The sequence below is a fragment of the Styela clava genome, chromosome 11 (genome assembly GCF_964204865.1).
Source record: "Styela clava chromosome 11, kaStyClav1.hap1.2, whole genome shotgun sequence".
Taxonomy (NCBI): domain Eukaryota; kingdom Metazoa; phylum Chordata; class Ascidiacea; order Stolidobranchia; family Styelidae; genus Styela; species Styela clava.
In genome coordinates, this window is record NC_135260.1 from 17,313,617 (window position 1) to 17,327,510 (window position 13,894).

At 35.2% G+C, this 13,894-nt stretch overlaps 1 protein-coding gene across 1 annotated transcript; it reads left to right on the top strand.

Moving 5' to 3' along the window:
• Positions 1-10,733: 10,733 nt before the first annotated feature.
• LOC120347679 (uncharacterized) lies at positions 10,734-13,625 on the top strand. The gene is made up of 2 exons (XM_039417743.2): positions 10,734-11,366; positions 11,668-13,625. The coding sequence occupies exons 1-2, from the start codon at positions 10,762-10,764 to the stop codon at positions 12,749-12,751; spliced, it is 1,689 nt and encodes a 562-aa protein (XP_039273677.2). The 5' UTR covers positions 10,734-10,761; the 3' UTR covers positions 12,752-13,625.
• Positions 13,626-13,894: the final 269 nt, after the last annotated feature.

A 13,894-nucleotide genomic window follows, 5' to 3' on the forward strand; every position in this document is an offset into this window, starting at 1 on the left:
TCCACGAAACCTCTGTTCGGTTAAAGCCGCCAGAAGTTCATCTGAAACAAATAACTGGCCAACCAATTTCATACCCGACATGGACTGGTAACCGGACGAGATGTTATGGTTCGCCATATGATTGAGTCGTCTTAACCGCTTTCATCTCCCCCGGGATAAATAGGTAAAATCTATCTTACCTGCCCCCCAATCAACAAAAAGTGCCACTTCACTGGTATCATAGCTTTAATTGGTTGTACCCGTATCACTATCAAGATTTTCCCCTCAAGTGGAGGTTAAACTGAAGTCTTCATAAATAGAAAAGGTTTGAGTCATTCGCGATGCCAACACGATTTTGATAAGAGCTATGGTTGTTATCACTATATGACACCATAATCGGCATTTTCCATATCAGTTTGTGCACGACGGAGGAGTGTGTAATCGCTTTTTATTTGAAGATAATAGGTATGGCAGAAAATCTCATTTTATGATACTAATTCTATGCGAAAGACAGAAAGTGAAAACCCATTGCACTATACCACAAGGCCAAAAATTGAACAATGTTTTTGTATATTGAAGCGAGATTTCCTAGGTTGGAATAACCCTGACCATGATTAATGCAGTTGATCACATGCAAAATTTCGCCGTACCGGATAAATAAACCGGCAACATTTGTCTAACTCTAAGACAAAGGCACATGTATAGACTAATCGAATTTGTATCAAAGAAATACTGTTTCAACAAGTGCAGGAGATGCTTTTTGTGATGTAATAATAATACAGCAGTATTTTGAAGGCAACTGTTGATCGGGACAAGGTTTATCTTCAACTCAATAGCAGATAAACAATGGGTGACCCTGAAACCTTTACATGAGGTAATAAAGCGCAAGCAGCTTCGCGAATGTCGATGGACAGGGAAGCAAGCTTGCAGCGAACATTTGGTATTTTTCCTGTATATTGATCAACAACAAGAGAGCGAACAAAGAAACTCGCAGGAAACTTCACATTAATTGACTAACGGTGGTTCATCTTACTAGGGTTACCATATCTAGAAAGACAAAATCGCTGACAAAAGTTTAATGAGCAACATTGATCAATTTCGCAACCAAAACACTTATGCTGTACAGTTTTATGGTTTAAATTCACGTTGTATCCTGCCGTCGCTTTCTCGTTAGAATAAAATAAATGCAGAACAAAACGAAAGGAGCAAAATTGTTGCTTAATCTTTAGCACTAGTGACTAAACGCTGGCACGGAATAAATTTCAGGTAAAGGGAGTGCAATCCGTGTTGCACAAAAATGCTAGAATGTGACATATCTCTGAAAAAATAGGATTTCGTGGATGCGCAATATCTGAAAACTCGAAGATTTGAGGCAGTGATTCACCGTATTCGAAAATCCCTGACATTTAAGCACTTTGTAATATTTTTCCCTGACCCAAATTTGACCACTAAAATCCCGGACATGTCAGGGAAAAATATGGCGTATAGCAATTAGCAACCCTAATCTATACTGTACTCTGTCCGGTGACCGAAATAAAGAAGTATATTATAGTGTTATAGTAGGTTACAATCATTAACCACTGAAAAACATCATTTCAAGCATCAAACTCAATTTCAAAGCAACTACTGTAGTCAAGTATTTGAAGAGTCAAGCGATTTTTCACAACAACAACATAATAACAAAACGAGCTGTATGTCCACCGATTGTCCAATAATCCAACATTAACCATTGTAGAAAAAACTCTAAAACTAATGAAAGTCGGGTCGTGTGTTCCTAGACTATTAGAAATGTTTCCCATTGTTCCGTTACATGAGGTGCTCTGTTTGTGTATTTTCCAGTTGATACTATTATTAATTCCACCAGTTTGTCAGTTTTACGCTAAGGTTCAACATCAGTCAGTGTTTTTTATCCCACTTTTATTCGACGGCTTGCCCAGCTCTCTAATATCCGGCTTCAACTTTGCCACATATAAACGGAAGGCAGTCAAACATATACTTCGTATATTGTTTATAATGTTGGGTGACACACCTTATCAAAGGCGATTTCAATGCTATGACTATTATCATCCGAAAATTTTAGAATGGTTACCAAATTGGAATTACAATCTGGGTTCGTAGGGTCTATGGTAGACCCATACCTACTATACTCACTACGTTCACTCGGCAACAAATCTCTGTATTGACTTACTCTTTTTTGTAATTCTAGGAACAATGAAGCATTTTCATGCATATTATCTCCACTTCTTTGGAGACCATTTCCTCTACCTGTTCTGGCGTACGTTTACTAAACGTATATTAAAAATTTTCATCCAATCAACCCTCATACGTAATTTCTTCAACGTCTGCCAAATTTATCTCGCTCAAACTTCCTGTTTCTGGTTGTGTCGTAACCGTTCCGCTGTCACCGGTTTCCCGACGTCTCTTCTGGCTTGTTCCGTTGTCTGTCGATGTTGTTCTATTCATCCAAGTACCCTGGGACCATTTGTCTACTCTAGATACTCCATTCATAGCTCTAAATCGCTTTTTATATTATCCCAGTCTAATTTGAGATTCTTTCTTGATCGAATTAGTTTGCCAAATAGTGAATCAACAATACTAGATTCCCCAAAATTAGCTTTACTTCCCTCAAAAATAAATTTCTTCCGGATTGTAATTGTAACCATGAATCTGCAATCTATCTTTTTGCACCTTCACCTGTAATCTGTCTATTCACGGTTTCTAATTTTTTTTTAGCATATCCCATTTACAGTGCGGGCAATTCATTTGCTTTGTGAGTAGTCGATGTTTTTTCAGGAACTCTATACACCTATACGGGTCTTCCTGAAACACTCCTTCTTGATACTCCTTCTTCTCGTTTTTTCGTAAATAATCCATGTTAATATATTGATAACCTTTTTCCAACTTGCTATTTCGTGAATATCGCAATTTTATGTTTACAGTTTTGTTAGTGAGCTGATGGGCTTGTATTTTTCCTGATCATTAGTGTGTCAGGCTTGCGTTTTATGGTTCATGTTATCCGGGTTTCGGGTGTCCGCCATTTTGGTTCACATACTTCGGGAGCGCCTGCAAATGATCAGTTAGTAGTCATAATGTACCAGATTTTAGTTTTTTTCTGCCGACTTTCAAGTTGTTCTTGAGTTCAGGGTTTGTCCTCAGTTTTCGGATGTTTTAATTGTATACATTGTTTTCTTGCCTTGTGTTCGTAATTTTCATTGTACCTTTTCTGTCCTGTTAATTTTATTGGCGTAGTTGGTTGTGTTAAGTTTTCAGATTGATAATTATTAAATTGATCAAAATAAGTTGAAGTTGAAGTGAATAAGTTGAAAATAAGTTAAAATTGAAGTCAATATTGAGAAGATTGACAATAGATCATATTAGAAGATAGAAGCCTTGCAAGATTTTTTAATTGAACGGCACGCTACACAAGCTTGAGGATCTTTCAATGCTTCCATTCACAGTTGTATCAAACATTGTCCGGTCTTATCATCGTGGAAACTTCATCCAAGTCGTACGAGGATTTTGGGCGTGATTATACGGCAATGAGCATAAGGAAAGATCTCTTTTGCGATGTAGTACAGGGAACTTGGTCATCACCTCTCGGCCCTGCCAATAGAGGCCCTCTTAATTACGTTGGTGTCTATTTCCCATTGAATATTCTTCCTTTCATGCTATTTCATGACTCTACTTCTGAAATCCACCAGTTAACAGTCACATGCTAGTTGCATGGTTGGGTGGACCAAACGAGATTAGTAAGTTAAGGACCTTTAAGATAGAGGCGAGACGCTACACTTACCCCTCCTAATCATATATATGTTGCATTCGTATCCTGACAGTAGATGAACGCAAAACTGGCTACGCGAGTCACAGACTCCAGTACCGTCAACACGCGGTCCAGCTTTACTTACTGTAACAAATTTTCAATTGTTACCTTGCAAAATCATCGAATATGCAACGAATTAATTTTTGACTGTGGACTTTAATCCTTGGAGAAACATGGATATTTTTCCACCTGCATAAAACGATGATCTCATATTCTTAAGACAGTGGAATCATTCCACCTATTTTACAATATATTTACAATACATTTGACCTTAATTACTGCGCCGATGGTATAAACCGGAACTAATATTAATCTTGCTCAACCAAAATTACTCCCATCAACCACGAAACGAACTAGTTTCTCGAAAAAAAATTGGTCGAAAATAAACCTTCTTTTCGAAAAAGTAATAAATAAAGATAGAAAATTTATCCCCAAAACGGAGAAATCCCGAAAGCCCTTAAATAGAATAACTTAACCCAAAATAGGAAGAAAGATAGGGGGAGGGGGGGCGAAACAACACGCAACAATTCAATTTAGGGAATCACTTTATACCTTATGTCCTTTCTTATATTCTTTACACTTTGACTGTTGAGTTATCGTATGTTCATTTAAACGGAGCAATAAAATCTTGAAAGATTGTTTGGCTGTTATATCAAATTAACAGGATTATTAATTGAACACGTATAACTTCTAATTAATATATTTCTTTATATCGGAGTCCAGATTCTAGGAGTCTAATGTATGACTAAGTATAGTAAACTAGGCAACAACTAACAGATTAGTCAACAGATGGAAGACAATTCTTATAGCAGCAAGTTTAAAGTTACAATACGTCAACGAAGGCATATGAAACGACAACAATGCAGAGCTCAGGGTGCAATGGTCACGATTGAGTGCGCTGAAGAGTTTCTCATTGAAATATTTATCAGAACCATCTTGCCCAGCTTCAGATATTATGTAAAAGCGAGATGCTGAAGTCAGATGAAGCGAGATGCCGACGTTGAAGTCAGGCAGGACAGGCAAAAACTATTCAAAAGTAGTTGAAAATTTTTAATTTCCACGTGTTGTATTAATCCATGTGCTTTTGTTTAATCTCGAAATCAAAACGTCGAAGGAAATTGGCAAAAACTCAATGTACATTTATTTAGCAAATTTTCGTATGTATGCGTGATTACATTTAATATGGTCTGATGGCTTTCTAATATAGTCCCAAATATTTATCTACCGTTAAATATATTAGTTAATTAATCGGGAGTATAAAAGACATACTCCCGACTAAAACTAATCTTCTCTACCTTTCAATTAGAATAGATCCTTGGGTGTCGCTGCCCGATAACAAACTTTGGTTCCTCGCGGCTTCACTTCCCCAGTTGAAATGTGTGATTTTCTTTTCGTATTTTGTGTAAAACTTAACTTTTTTACTGGTTGGAAAAAATAAACTTGACTTGACTTGAGATTACGAATAAAAAATAAAGAATTCAATTTGGATCACGGCATCCATGGCCAAGTGATATATAAATATTTTAGCCTTTTTTGTGTACAATTACAAATATAAATACGAATTTTGGTGATGAGTTCGTTTACAGGCCGTTGTGATTTCGTTGCTTGAAACAAAACTACAAGTGTCATATTTCAATATCGCTTCACGCTCCAGTAATCAGAAGTTACTTTGTCACGTGTTATATCGCCTAAAGAGGTTTTGCCAATTGGCAACAGGTGTGCGCAAAAAAGATCGTTTGTTACGACTGAGGTCTTTCACTTGATATCTCTTCATTCATATAGTCTCCTCGGAATGAACAGGTAAGAAAATTAACCAAGAATGTTCTAGAATTTTAAATGTTAAACGTTTACCGAAAAAGTTTCATGCGGAGGGCGCCACAGTGACTTCGTCTTGATATTGGTTTTCGTAAAGAAAATGAATTATAATGTTAAATCGTTCGAACATATTTGTAGGGAACACTTTGCCATAAACACCTTTTTGTTTGCGTAAAAATTAATAAAACACTTTAGACGTGTTGTTATGAATATTTAAAATCGTTCTTTCAAAGTTACGTCATTCTGTGAAACTGGAACTGTGAAAATCGTCAACAATATTGATAAAGGAAGTTTAGATCTTGTTACAATCTTTTTTGTTTTCGAAACAAGCATTTTCATTATCTATCGACCTATATCTATTCAAATATCTGCTACGCCAGTATGGTATTTGAGTTATCTTCTTCGACTCTTCAGTCGCTGGTATTCATTATTTCCCAGGGCATCAATTTCCTTGTTTATTTCCGTAACCATAGGCAATCAGCAAAAAGTCAACAATGACGTAACAATTGCAATTTCTGCAGCCGCTCAAACACTGCTGTCGCTCAGACAGATATTCAAGTATGATTGTAAAGTAAACATTGCTTCGTTTTTGTAGTTTTGCGTGGTATTTGTCAGTTTTCAGTTGTGTTTCAAAAAAATAGTTATGAATTAAATATCTTAAATGTCATTATGTCTTCAGAGGAGCATTAATTTAGTTGCTGTAACCAAAAATGAGACTAGTATAAACTAAGTTATCAGTGCCTGTAAACGGCACATTGTTGATTAAATTTAATGAAAATGAGGGTTTTCGAACACGTAAACCAGCTTGTAAACGCAAACACATCAAAACACTCTCAAAATAAGTATTTTTTTTTTTGCAATAGTAAAGTATAGGAAAAAATTTTCTGGGGTCAAGGGTCGGAGAAACGTTCTACGGACCAGTCCTGTGTTTAGAGATCGCCCTCGCCTGCTATTGTCCATGAACGAATCGAGATGCGCATGTTTTCGTCCGTCTTGCGAATTAGGTCACAAAGGATGTAGTACCACATTATGAAATACTCCCATAGCGCGTATCTTGTGCCATTGTTCCCCACGATAAAAAGGGGCTTTTTCGGTGGTACGCGCGACCAGAGTAAATACAGTACGCGGTCAGTAAAAGTTGGAGAACCACCGGTGTACACAGTATACTTATATATTAAGGTTAACTATATTGCTGTTTGTCGTATAGACCCTAATCCGGCAATTTTTCCATCTAAAGGTATTGAAATATTCATAGGCGCCTCGGTCCTTATCACAACATTTCGAATATAAGTAGTTTATTGTTGTTATGCATAAAATGAGCCGCCGCTGGTTCAGATTTGTTATTATGCTTTTGTAGCTGAGATGTTAATCTATTCTTGAGGTTCTCTTAATTCTCACTTGATATTGCATACGAAACAACAAAAGCTCAAAATTGTTTGCTTTTTCAGAATACGGTTACTGTAGTTCCGAGAATGTAAATTCAACGCAGTCAGTTAGGGGCAAGTAGTCATCAGGTCATGTTTTATTACCAGAGAAAGAGATATGTGTGTCAATATTTTATTTTATACTATTGTAATATTCAATGTTGAATTGTAATTCTATGATGTAAATGAAAGTAGCTTCATATCTGTGGTCGAGCTGCGTTATACTAGTTTGGGAACTTTTACAGTACGAGGTTTTCTGTGTATCAATTTTTGAAACCCTTTATTGGACGCGGAGTGCGCCAATGGATCGTTTTGCTACATTTTATTTTCAAGTTTCCTTTGACTCTTAATGGAACTGAATATTTCACCTAAATTTTTGTTGTTGTAATTTATGTCACAGGAACACATGACATTTGCGCTCCGTGCCCATGTATTTGAGCATTGAATTTTTAATTTATTTATTTTAAATTTTAATTAATTCATTGTGTTCATGCGTTGTGTGCAGAATCACTTTTTCAAAACTAAAAATCTTCAGACTGAATGGAAACGTTTTGGCGTATTTTATCTTGCAATCAAGTTATTTCCATCTCAAGCAATTTGACCATGTTTAAAAGGTACCCATTGATCCAATTTGTTTTCGTGTTTTGGTGGTTTGTTTGAGTGTTTAGTTGGGTCTTAAAAGAATTTGCACTGAATTACCATTTTATACGCGCCCATCTCGAAGGTTTTTGAGCCTGAAAGGCTATGATGTCCTTTGAAATCCATCGCCACTGCTGCCAAACACTTCATGTTAGATTTCTAATCTTATTCTCTTTTTATGATTCGCTTACATTGTGTTGGCAAGTAAATGCGTAATTTACGTACGTCATCCGCACAATATATATGTTGATGTGAGACCCGAAAAACTAAATATGAACTAACAACTGGGCACGGTTAAGCCGACGTAAATTGCACGAAGCCTCTCAATAATTCTTACCTATGAATAAAAAGACAAGTGCAATTCGTGATTTGACTCCAATGTGATATAAAAACGATCTATTTTGTATACCCGGAAATCGCAACTGGACCATTTGATGATATGATATTATTCGACACCTATAGATTTTATGTCCGCCCAGCATATAGCAAGCTCTGACGTGTGACAACACAAAAATATCCCACCTTTTCTCGCAAGCCAGACAAAAGTAATTGTTGTGGTGAAAGCTTGCCTCAACACTTTTATTGTATTAGTTGCATTCGGTGTTCAAAAATTTTTATTGGGTTTCTATGCTAGACTTTCATCGTAAATTGATATACCATTGAATAAATTTCGACAAAAAATTACGAAGTTAAAAACAAAACTTTGACAAGCAAAAAAATCTCGAAACGGAAATATTGTACTGTACCAATACTCGTGCGGTCCAATTTAAATTTCAAGCCTGCACATTTCGACTAATTTTTTATTCTAAGACAAATCTGTTTCAGACCCTTTTCAAAAAGCCTATTAATGATAATTTTATATAAAACTATGGTGACTTTTGGGCGTTGAAGCTTGAGGGTCCCAATGCAAAATACCATTAGAATACGTCAAACTAGAATAGGTTTTTCCATGAACAAGATGCAGTTTGACGTCATACTTCCGTTGTTTGTTTGTAAATGTTTTTTCATGTTTCGAATTCGTAAGCATTCCTCGATGATATCGTTTCGGGAAGCTACATGTTAAAGTTACAACATAAAGGAATACATGCAAGCATCTCTCATAACTGTACTCTCGTTCAGTACTCACAGAGAAAAAGGTGCCGTAACCTTTAATACGTCCCGCGATGGCTACAAGATTACTATTGATAATAACCATGATTTTTATTTTAGTATATCGTATTTTATATCAGTGTGCTTTGTAACATGATACGAAGCTATCCGGTTTGTTGGTTCATCAAAGAATGCTTGTGATACAGTACATATTAGGCGCATGTAAAGATACGAGGCCTGTGACTTTAGAGTTTAAACGGTTAAGCAGGCTGAACGTTTAGGTATGCCACAGAAAGGTTAAAGACTTTAAAAAGCATACTTATTGTTTATCGGAATCAATTGGGCTGACGGCAATAAGATAGAGAATTTCGGAATAAAAGTGAAGCAATTCCGTTCCACTAAGCAGCAGGTTTTTATTATAACGGTCAGATTTTCTAATTATGAGAGTGAAATTTGAGTTGTTTGATCGTTATCTTTTTAAATCTTTCTATTTCAGCAGCATAACTTTACTGTGACATATATCGTATTATCAGATAATCTTACCAAAAAATACCCGAAAGGGTCAAAAGCGCGAACGAAGTTTATACCATTCATTTGGAACAAAATTCTTTGCTGTCATATTAATGATAAGGTTGTGATGAATTCATTTTTTCATATGTCTATATTTGTATATAACGCTACATAATATCTTAATTACATGTTTAAACAGCTAAAAAGCTACTTTAAATATTTGAAAATTTAGTCGGTTGTAAAGAATTTAGTGTTGCTTATACCAATATCGATTTCAAATTACATTTTAGGGTTGTTATTAAAAGTTATATCCCGTTTATTGACGAAACCATATTTTTTTCTTCATTTGAAAAATACAAGCCTTTGCAATATGTAACGTGGAGGCTATTAATTTACGTAAAAATTGGTGAAAAGTGGGTGATGTGTGGTCCGTAGATGAGCATGTTACCTGGTGTTGTAAACAACTTGTGTACTGTGATAATAAGTGATTTGGAATTGTTCGTATTTGCCACAAATATACCTGAAAATTCTTTACATTTACTGCTTTTCCTGTATACATTGTTAATTTAACTATCTCAAGTTCGTGATCGTGACTTACATAATACAAATGTGAAAGTCCTAATCAGATGAATGGATTGGCCGAGATTGCTTTGCCTTTGTGGTGCACATTTTCTTTCGCTTAGTGAAACTAGCTGCTTGCTGATATATTCAATCTGTATATTACAGAATTTGAATAGAGGATGGCCGCAGAATAGATTTGGCGTATGCGCATTTTATTGTGGTAATATGTTATGAGACAATGAGCCGAGCTTAGTATTTAAATATTTCTTCTGATAAAGTAAATTAGTATTCACATCGAGATATTACATCCCCGAGTGTAATGTAGATTAAAAATAATTAATTATTTTGAATCAAAACTATTTTTCAAGTTTGTGAAATATGTCTGAAATGCCTCGTTACAGTCTATTTGAAAACAGATTATTCGGTGCATGGTCATTATTATTACTTAAAATATACTAACTGTAGACTATTTTATACTATAGTAACAGCTTATAAATCAGCATCAAAGTTCATTTCTTCGAAAGCAAGATTTAGCAAAATATTTATAACTTTATTTACCCTTTGTACACAATATGCCCAGAAGGAGCATTTAATGGATAAAAGATACTTATGTATATATCAAAACAACCTTTTATTTGTGTCATCGCATCGGCGTTATATTGTATTATAAGCTCTTTGTGTGTATTTTTCAGTGAAATATCTTAGAACAGTATGGCAAGAAGAAAAGAGCAATAAGTTCTGTATGTCATGAATTGTGTATTACTAATAAGTCACATTGCACGCGAGTTCAAGCCAAGAATGTCGATATGTACTGTATTTGACTATTCTAGCCAATATATTTATAGTCAACTAAATTAATTACCCCATTTATCTTATACTATTGTTTTTACAGTAAAATGTAAGGAACTAATAATTATTAACAAAATGAGACAAGTCTGCTTCAATTTTTGTAATATATTCTTATTACTGATGGTGTTAGGAAAGTTTGGTGATGCAATAGAAAAAAGAAACAACGATTGGTGCAAGTTCTTCTATTCAAAATATTTGTTGCTTATGCATACTGACCAAAAAGATGACAGATTGGGAGACTTGCTAAAAGTTCTTAATTCGCGTGATTGTCCGCAGTTTCAGCAAGAGTGTATCAAACAAACTTTTAATTTCAGTCAATATACAAGTCTGTTGTATCTACGTTTTTGTAATAAAACAGCTTTTATTGATACCTGTGGATATCAATGGATGACTAATAAAACTGGACATTCATTGCAAAGAATGGTTGATAGAAATCTAACTACTGGAGATGCTTTCAACCGTATTCCATACGTATATGTCAAAGAACAAAAGTATTCCAAAGATGAACTTCTCGATCCTTGTTTTCAAGCATCATTGCCTTTTGCCGACAATTCAGCAGTACAAAAATACGTTGAATTGAAAGAAATACATATGCCTTTCTGTGGAATTGTTTGGTGTGCGATTCCATCTTACGCATTGACAACTTATACGGTATCAATTTCGTGGTGTATGCCCAGTCGGTGAGTAAGTAGTATACCTTGCAATTTGTTCCAAGTAACCTTCTATACCAAGTTTAGAACATTAGTTGACTCAATAGTTTATGTATATCGTGGTAAAATTTGGATCTTCCTAAGAAAGTTGAAAACCGTTCGTGATGTTTGTACCAACAATCAATTCAATATGTTAAAGCTAAAATTTAATTATTTTACATAATTACAACAAGATATGGTTATTTGAGGCTGTCGTAATTGTATTAACCTACTAAAAAGTTACACAATAGGGTCGGGCAATAAACATTCGACAAACACATACTTTTTGCAGATGCATCGTGAACCTGTACATCTTGATGGTCGTTGCAGGCTCGCTCGGTTGTGCAATAATACTGGCCAACACTACTGTGCTGATCGTATTTCTATCAAGCAAAAGCAATCAAATGAATAGTCAGAAAATTTATAAAATATCAATTGCGGTGGCGGATTTGATAGTTGGAGTCCTCGTGATACCTTCGATGATAGAAACAATGAGGCGAACATTTTTATTACCACGAAAAGTTGACGGAGTACATAAGCTGCACACGAAAATAACGAGCGAAGCTTATTCTGATACTTCCATAGGCTTGTCTGGGTTCTTTACTTCGTTGTCGATCTCCGTATCAATATATTCGTTAATGATGGCAAGCATTGATAGACTACTTGTAGTATATCGACCACTTTCTTATGATAAATTTCGAGCCATTCTTACAGCAAAAATAGCAGTAGCGGCTGTTTGGATTTGTGCAATACTTTACTCGATTCTTCCATTTATTGTAAAAGATTTATATCTTTTGCCTCTGGCATCGATGATCGTAGTAATGCATAGCGAAATTAGCCTAATTTTGTATGCGGTTCTTTTGGGCGTCCCACTCGTAATACTTTGGAGTACAAATATTGCAATGATTATTTTGTTCAAAAAGAATAAACGAAAAACTCAATTGAACGAAGACGAAAGTCGTCTCATAAAAACTTTAGCTATTATGGTAGGAGTATTCACTATTTGTGTTGTTCCTGCAACCGTTGTTATATTTTGTCATCTCACAATGGAAGACGTATGGCCTGGAGACCCGGTTACATTTGACGAAAAGAAATTTATAAATATAAAATCATTTGTATCTGTAGGCACGATTTGCTTATTATCGAACAGCCTGTGGAACTTTTTTATTTACAATGGAAGAAGCAAGGAGTTTCAATCAAATTTTAAGTCACTGTGTAAACGACTGATGCGCGTGTTAATGTTTCGTAAAACGTTGCGGCCGAAGTTGGACATTGCTTTAAAATCTCAGGGAATTCCACTCACGTCCAACCCAAACAGCCCATCCTCGGAATTACCTCTCACCTTCATCACATCTAAAAATTCACAAATTACATAAAATTATCTGCTGGTCGACACCTTATAAGTTTCTTCCTATAAATGACCGAGCAACCATAGTAGTAATATTTTGTAAAATTGCACGAAGCAAAATGTGTAGCCCTCACGTATTAAAATATAACTATTGCCATCAACCAATAACGCGGTAGCAACTGAGTATGTGGATGATGATTGCTGTAACATCATTTTTTGCATGGTTGTTAATTTATTTATTTATAGAAAACATCTTTAAACTTATTTTTATTATGTTTGTTTATTATATTGAGCATATTCTACCAATTGACGTACTGTTTTGAAATATTAAGTCCTTCAACTGCCTAAAATATAGAGCCATTTTGTTTCATTGTAAGAATAAAGTCCCATTCAACGTTTTTATCACTAATTTCCGTTCTGAAATGTGTCCTTTGGCCCTTAAATCTATTTTATACCATGTCGCTCAGAACAAAATCCCTGGTTGAAATACTATTAAAAACAATGTTTCAACAGGCTGCCGGTGTAGCAGTAACCTTAATTGGGAAAACATTAGTTTTAACGTGAGGAGGTTGACTTTCGATTTGTTCTGAATTCAGAGAGATTCACCTTTGGATCCCCAAATATAAGATAACTGAATCGATAACCAGGAATTAACAAGGTTCAAACGTTGCACTTTATTATATTTTTAAATTAATGTATAACCGAAATATTGAAACGTTTTAGTTGTATGATTTCATAACCCATTTATGTCCACTGAACCTCATAAAGGACAACGGCATTTTTTATCCTATATTTTTAATAGTATATATAGCATGGTGATCGTTTTATTTTTGCAAATTAGATTTTGATATGTATTTATTAAATAAGAGCATAACTCTAGTAATATCACATTTTACGTGAATTTGTCGATATCGATAACTTGATGTTTTCATAAATTTTGAAAAAGTCTTAAAAGATATTTTTATTTCGGGTAAGGTTGTTCACGTAACCTCTGGTCCTTAAGACCGCCAGATGTCCATCTGAAACAAATAACTGGCCAACTAATCCCATGCACCGATAACCGGACGCGAGGCCGTGGTTCACCATAAGATTGGGTCGTCTTATCCGCTTTCATCTCCCCCGGAATAAATATGTAAATTCTATCCTACCTGCCCCAAAGAAACGAAAAGTG

What these genes read in the sequence shown, in the direction of transcription:
- LOC120347679 (XM_039417743.2), top strand. Translation starts at nt 10,762, where the DNA reads ATGAGACAAGTCTGCTTCAATTTTTGTAATATATTCTTATTACTGATG. An exon ending in TCGTGGTGTATGCCCAGTCG is followed by an intron (nt 11,367 to 11,667) that starts GTGAGTAAGTAG and finishes TACTTTTTGCAG; the next exon opens with ATGCATCGTGAACCTGTACA.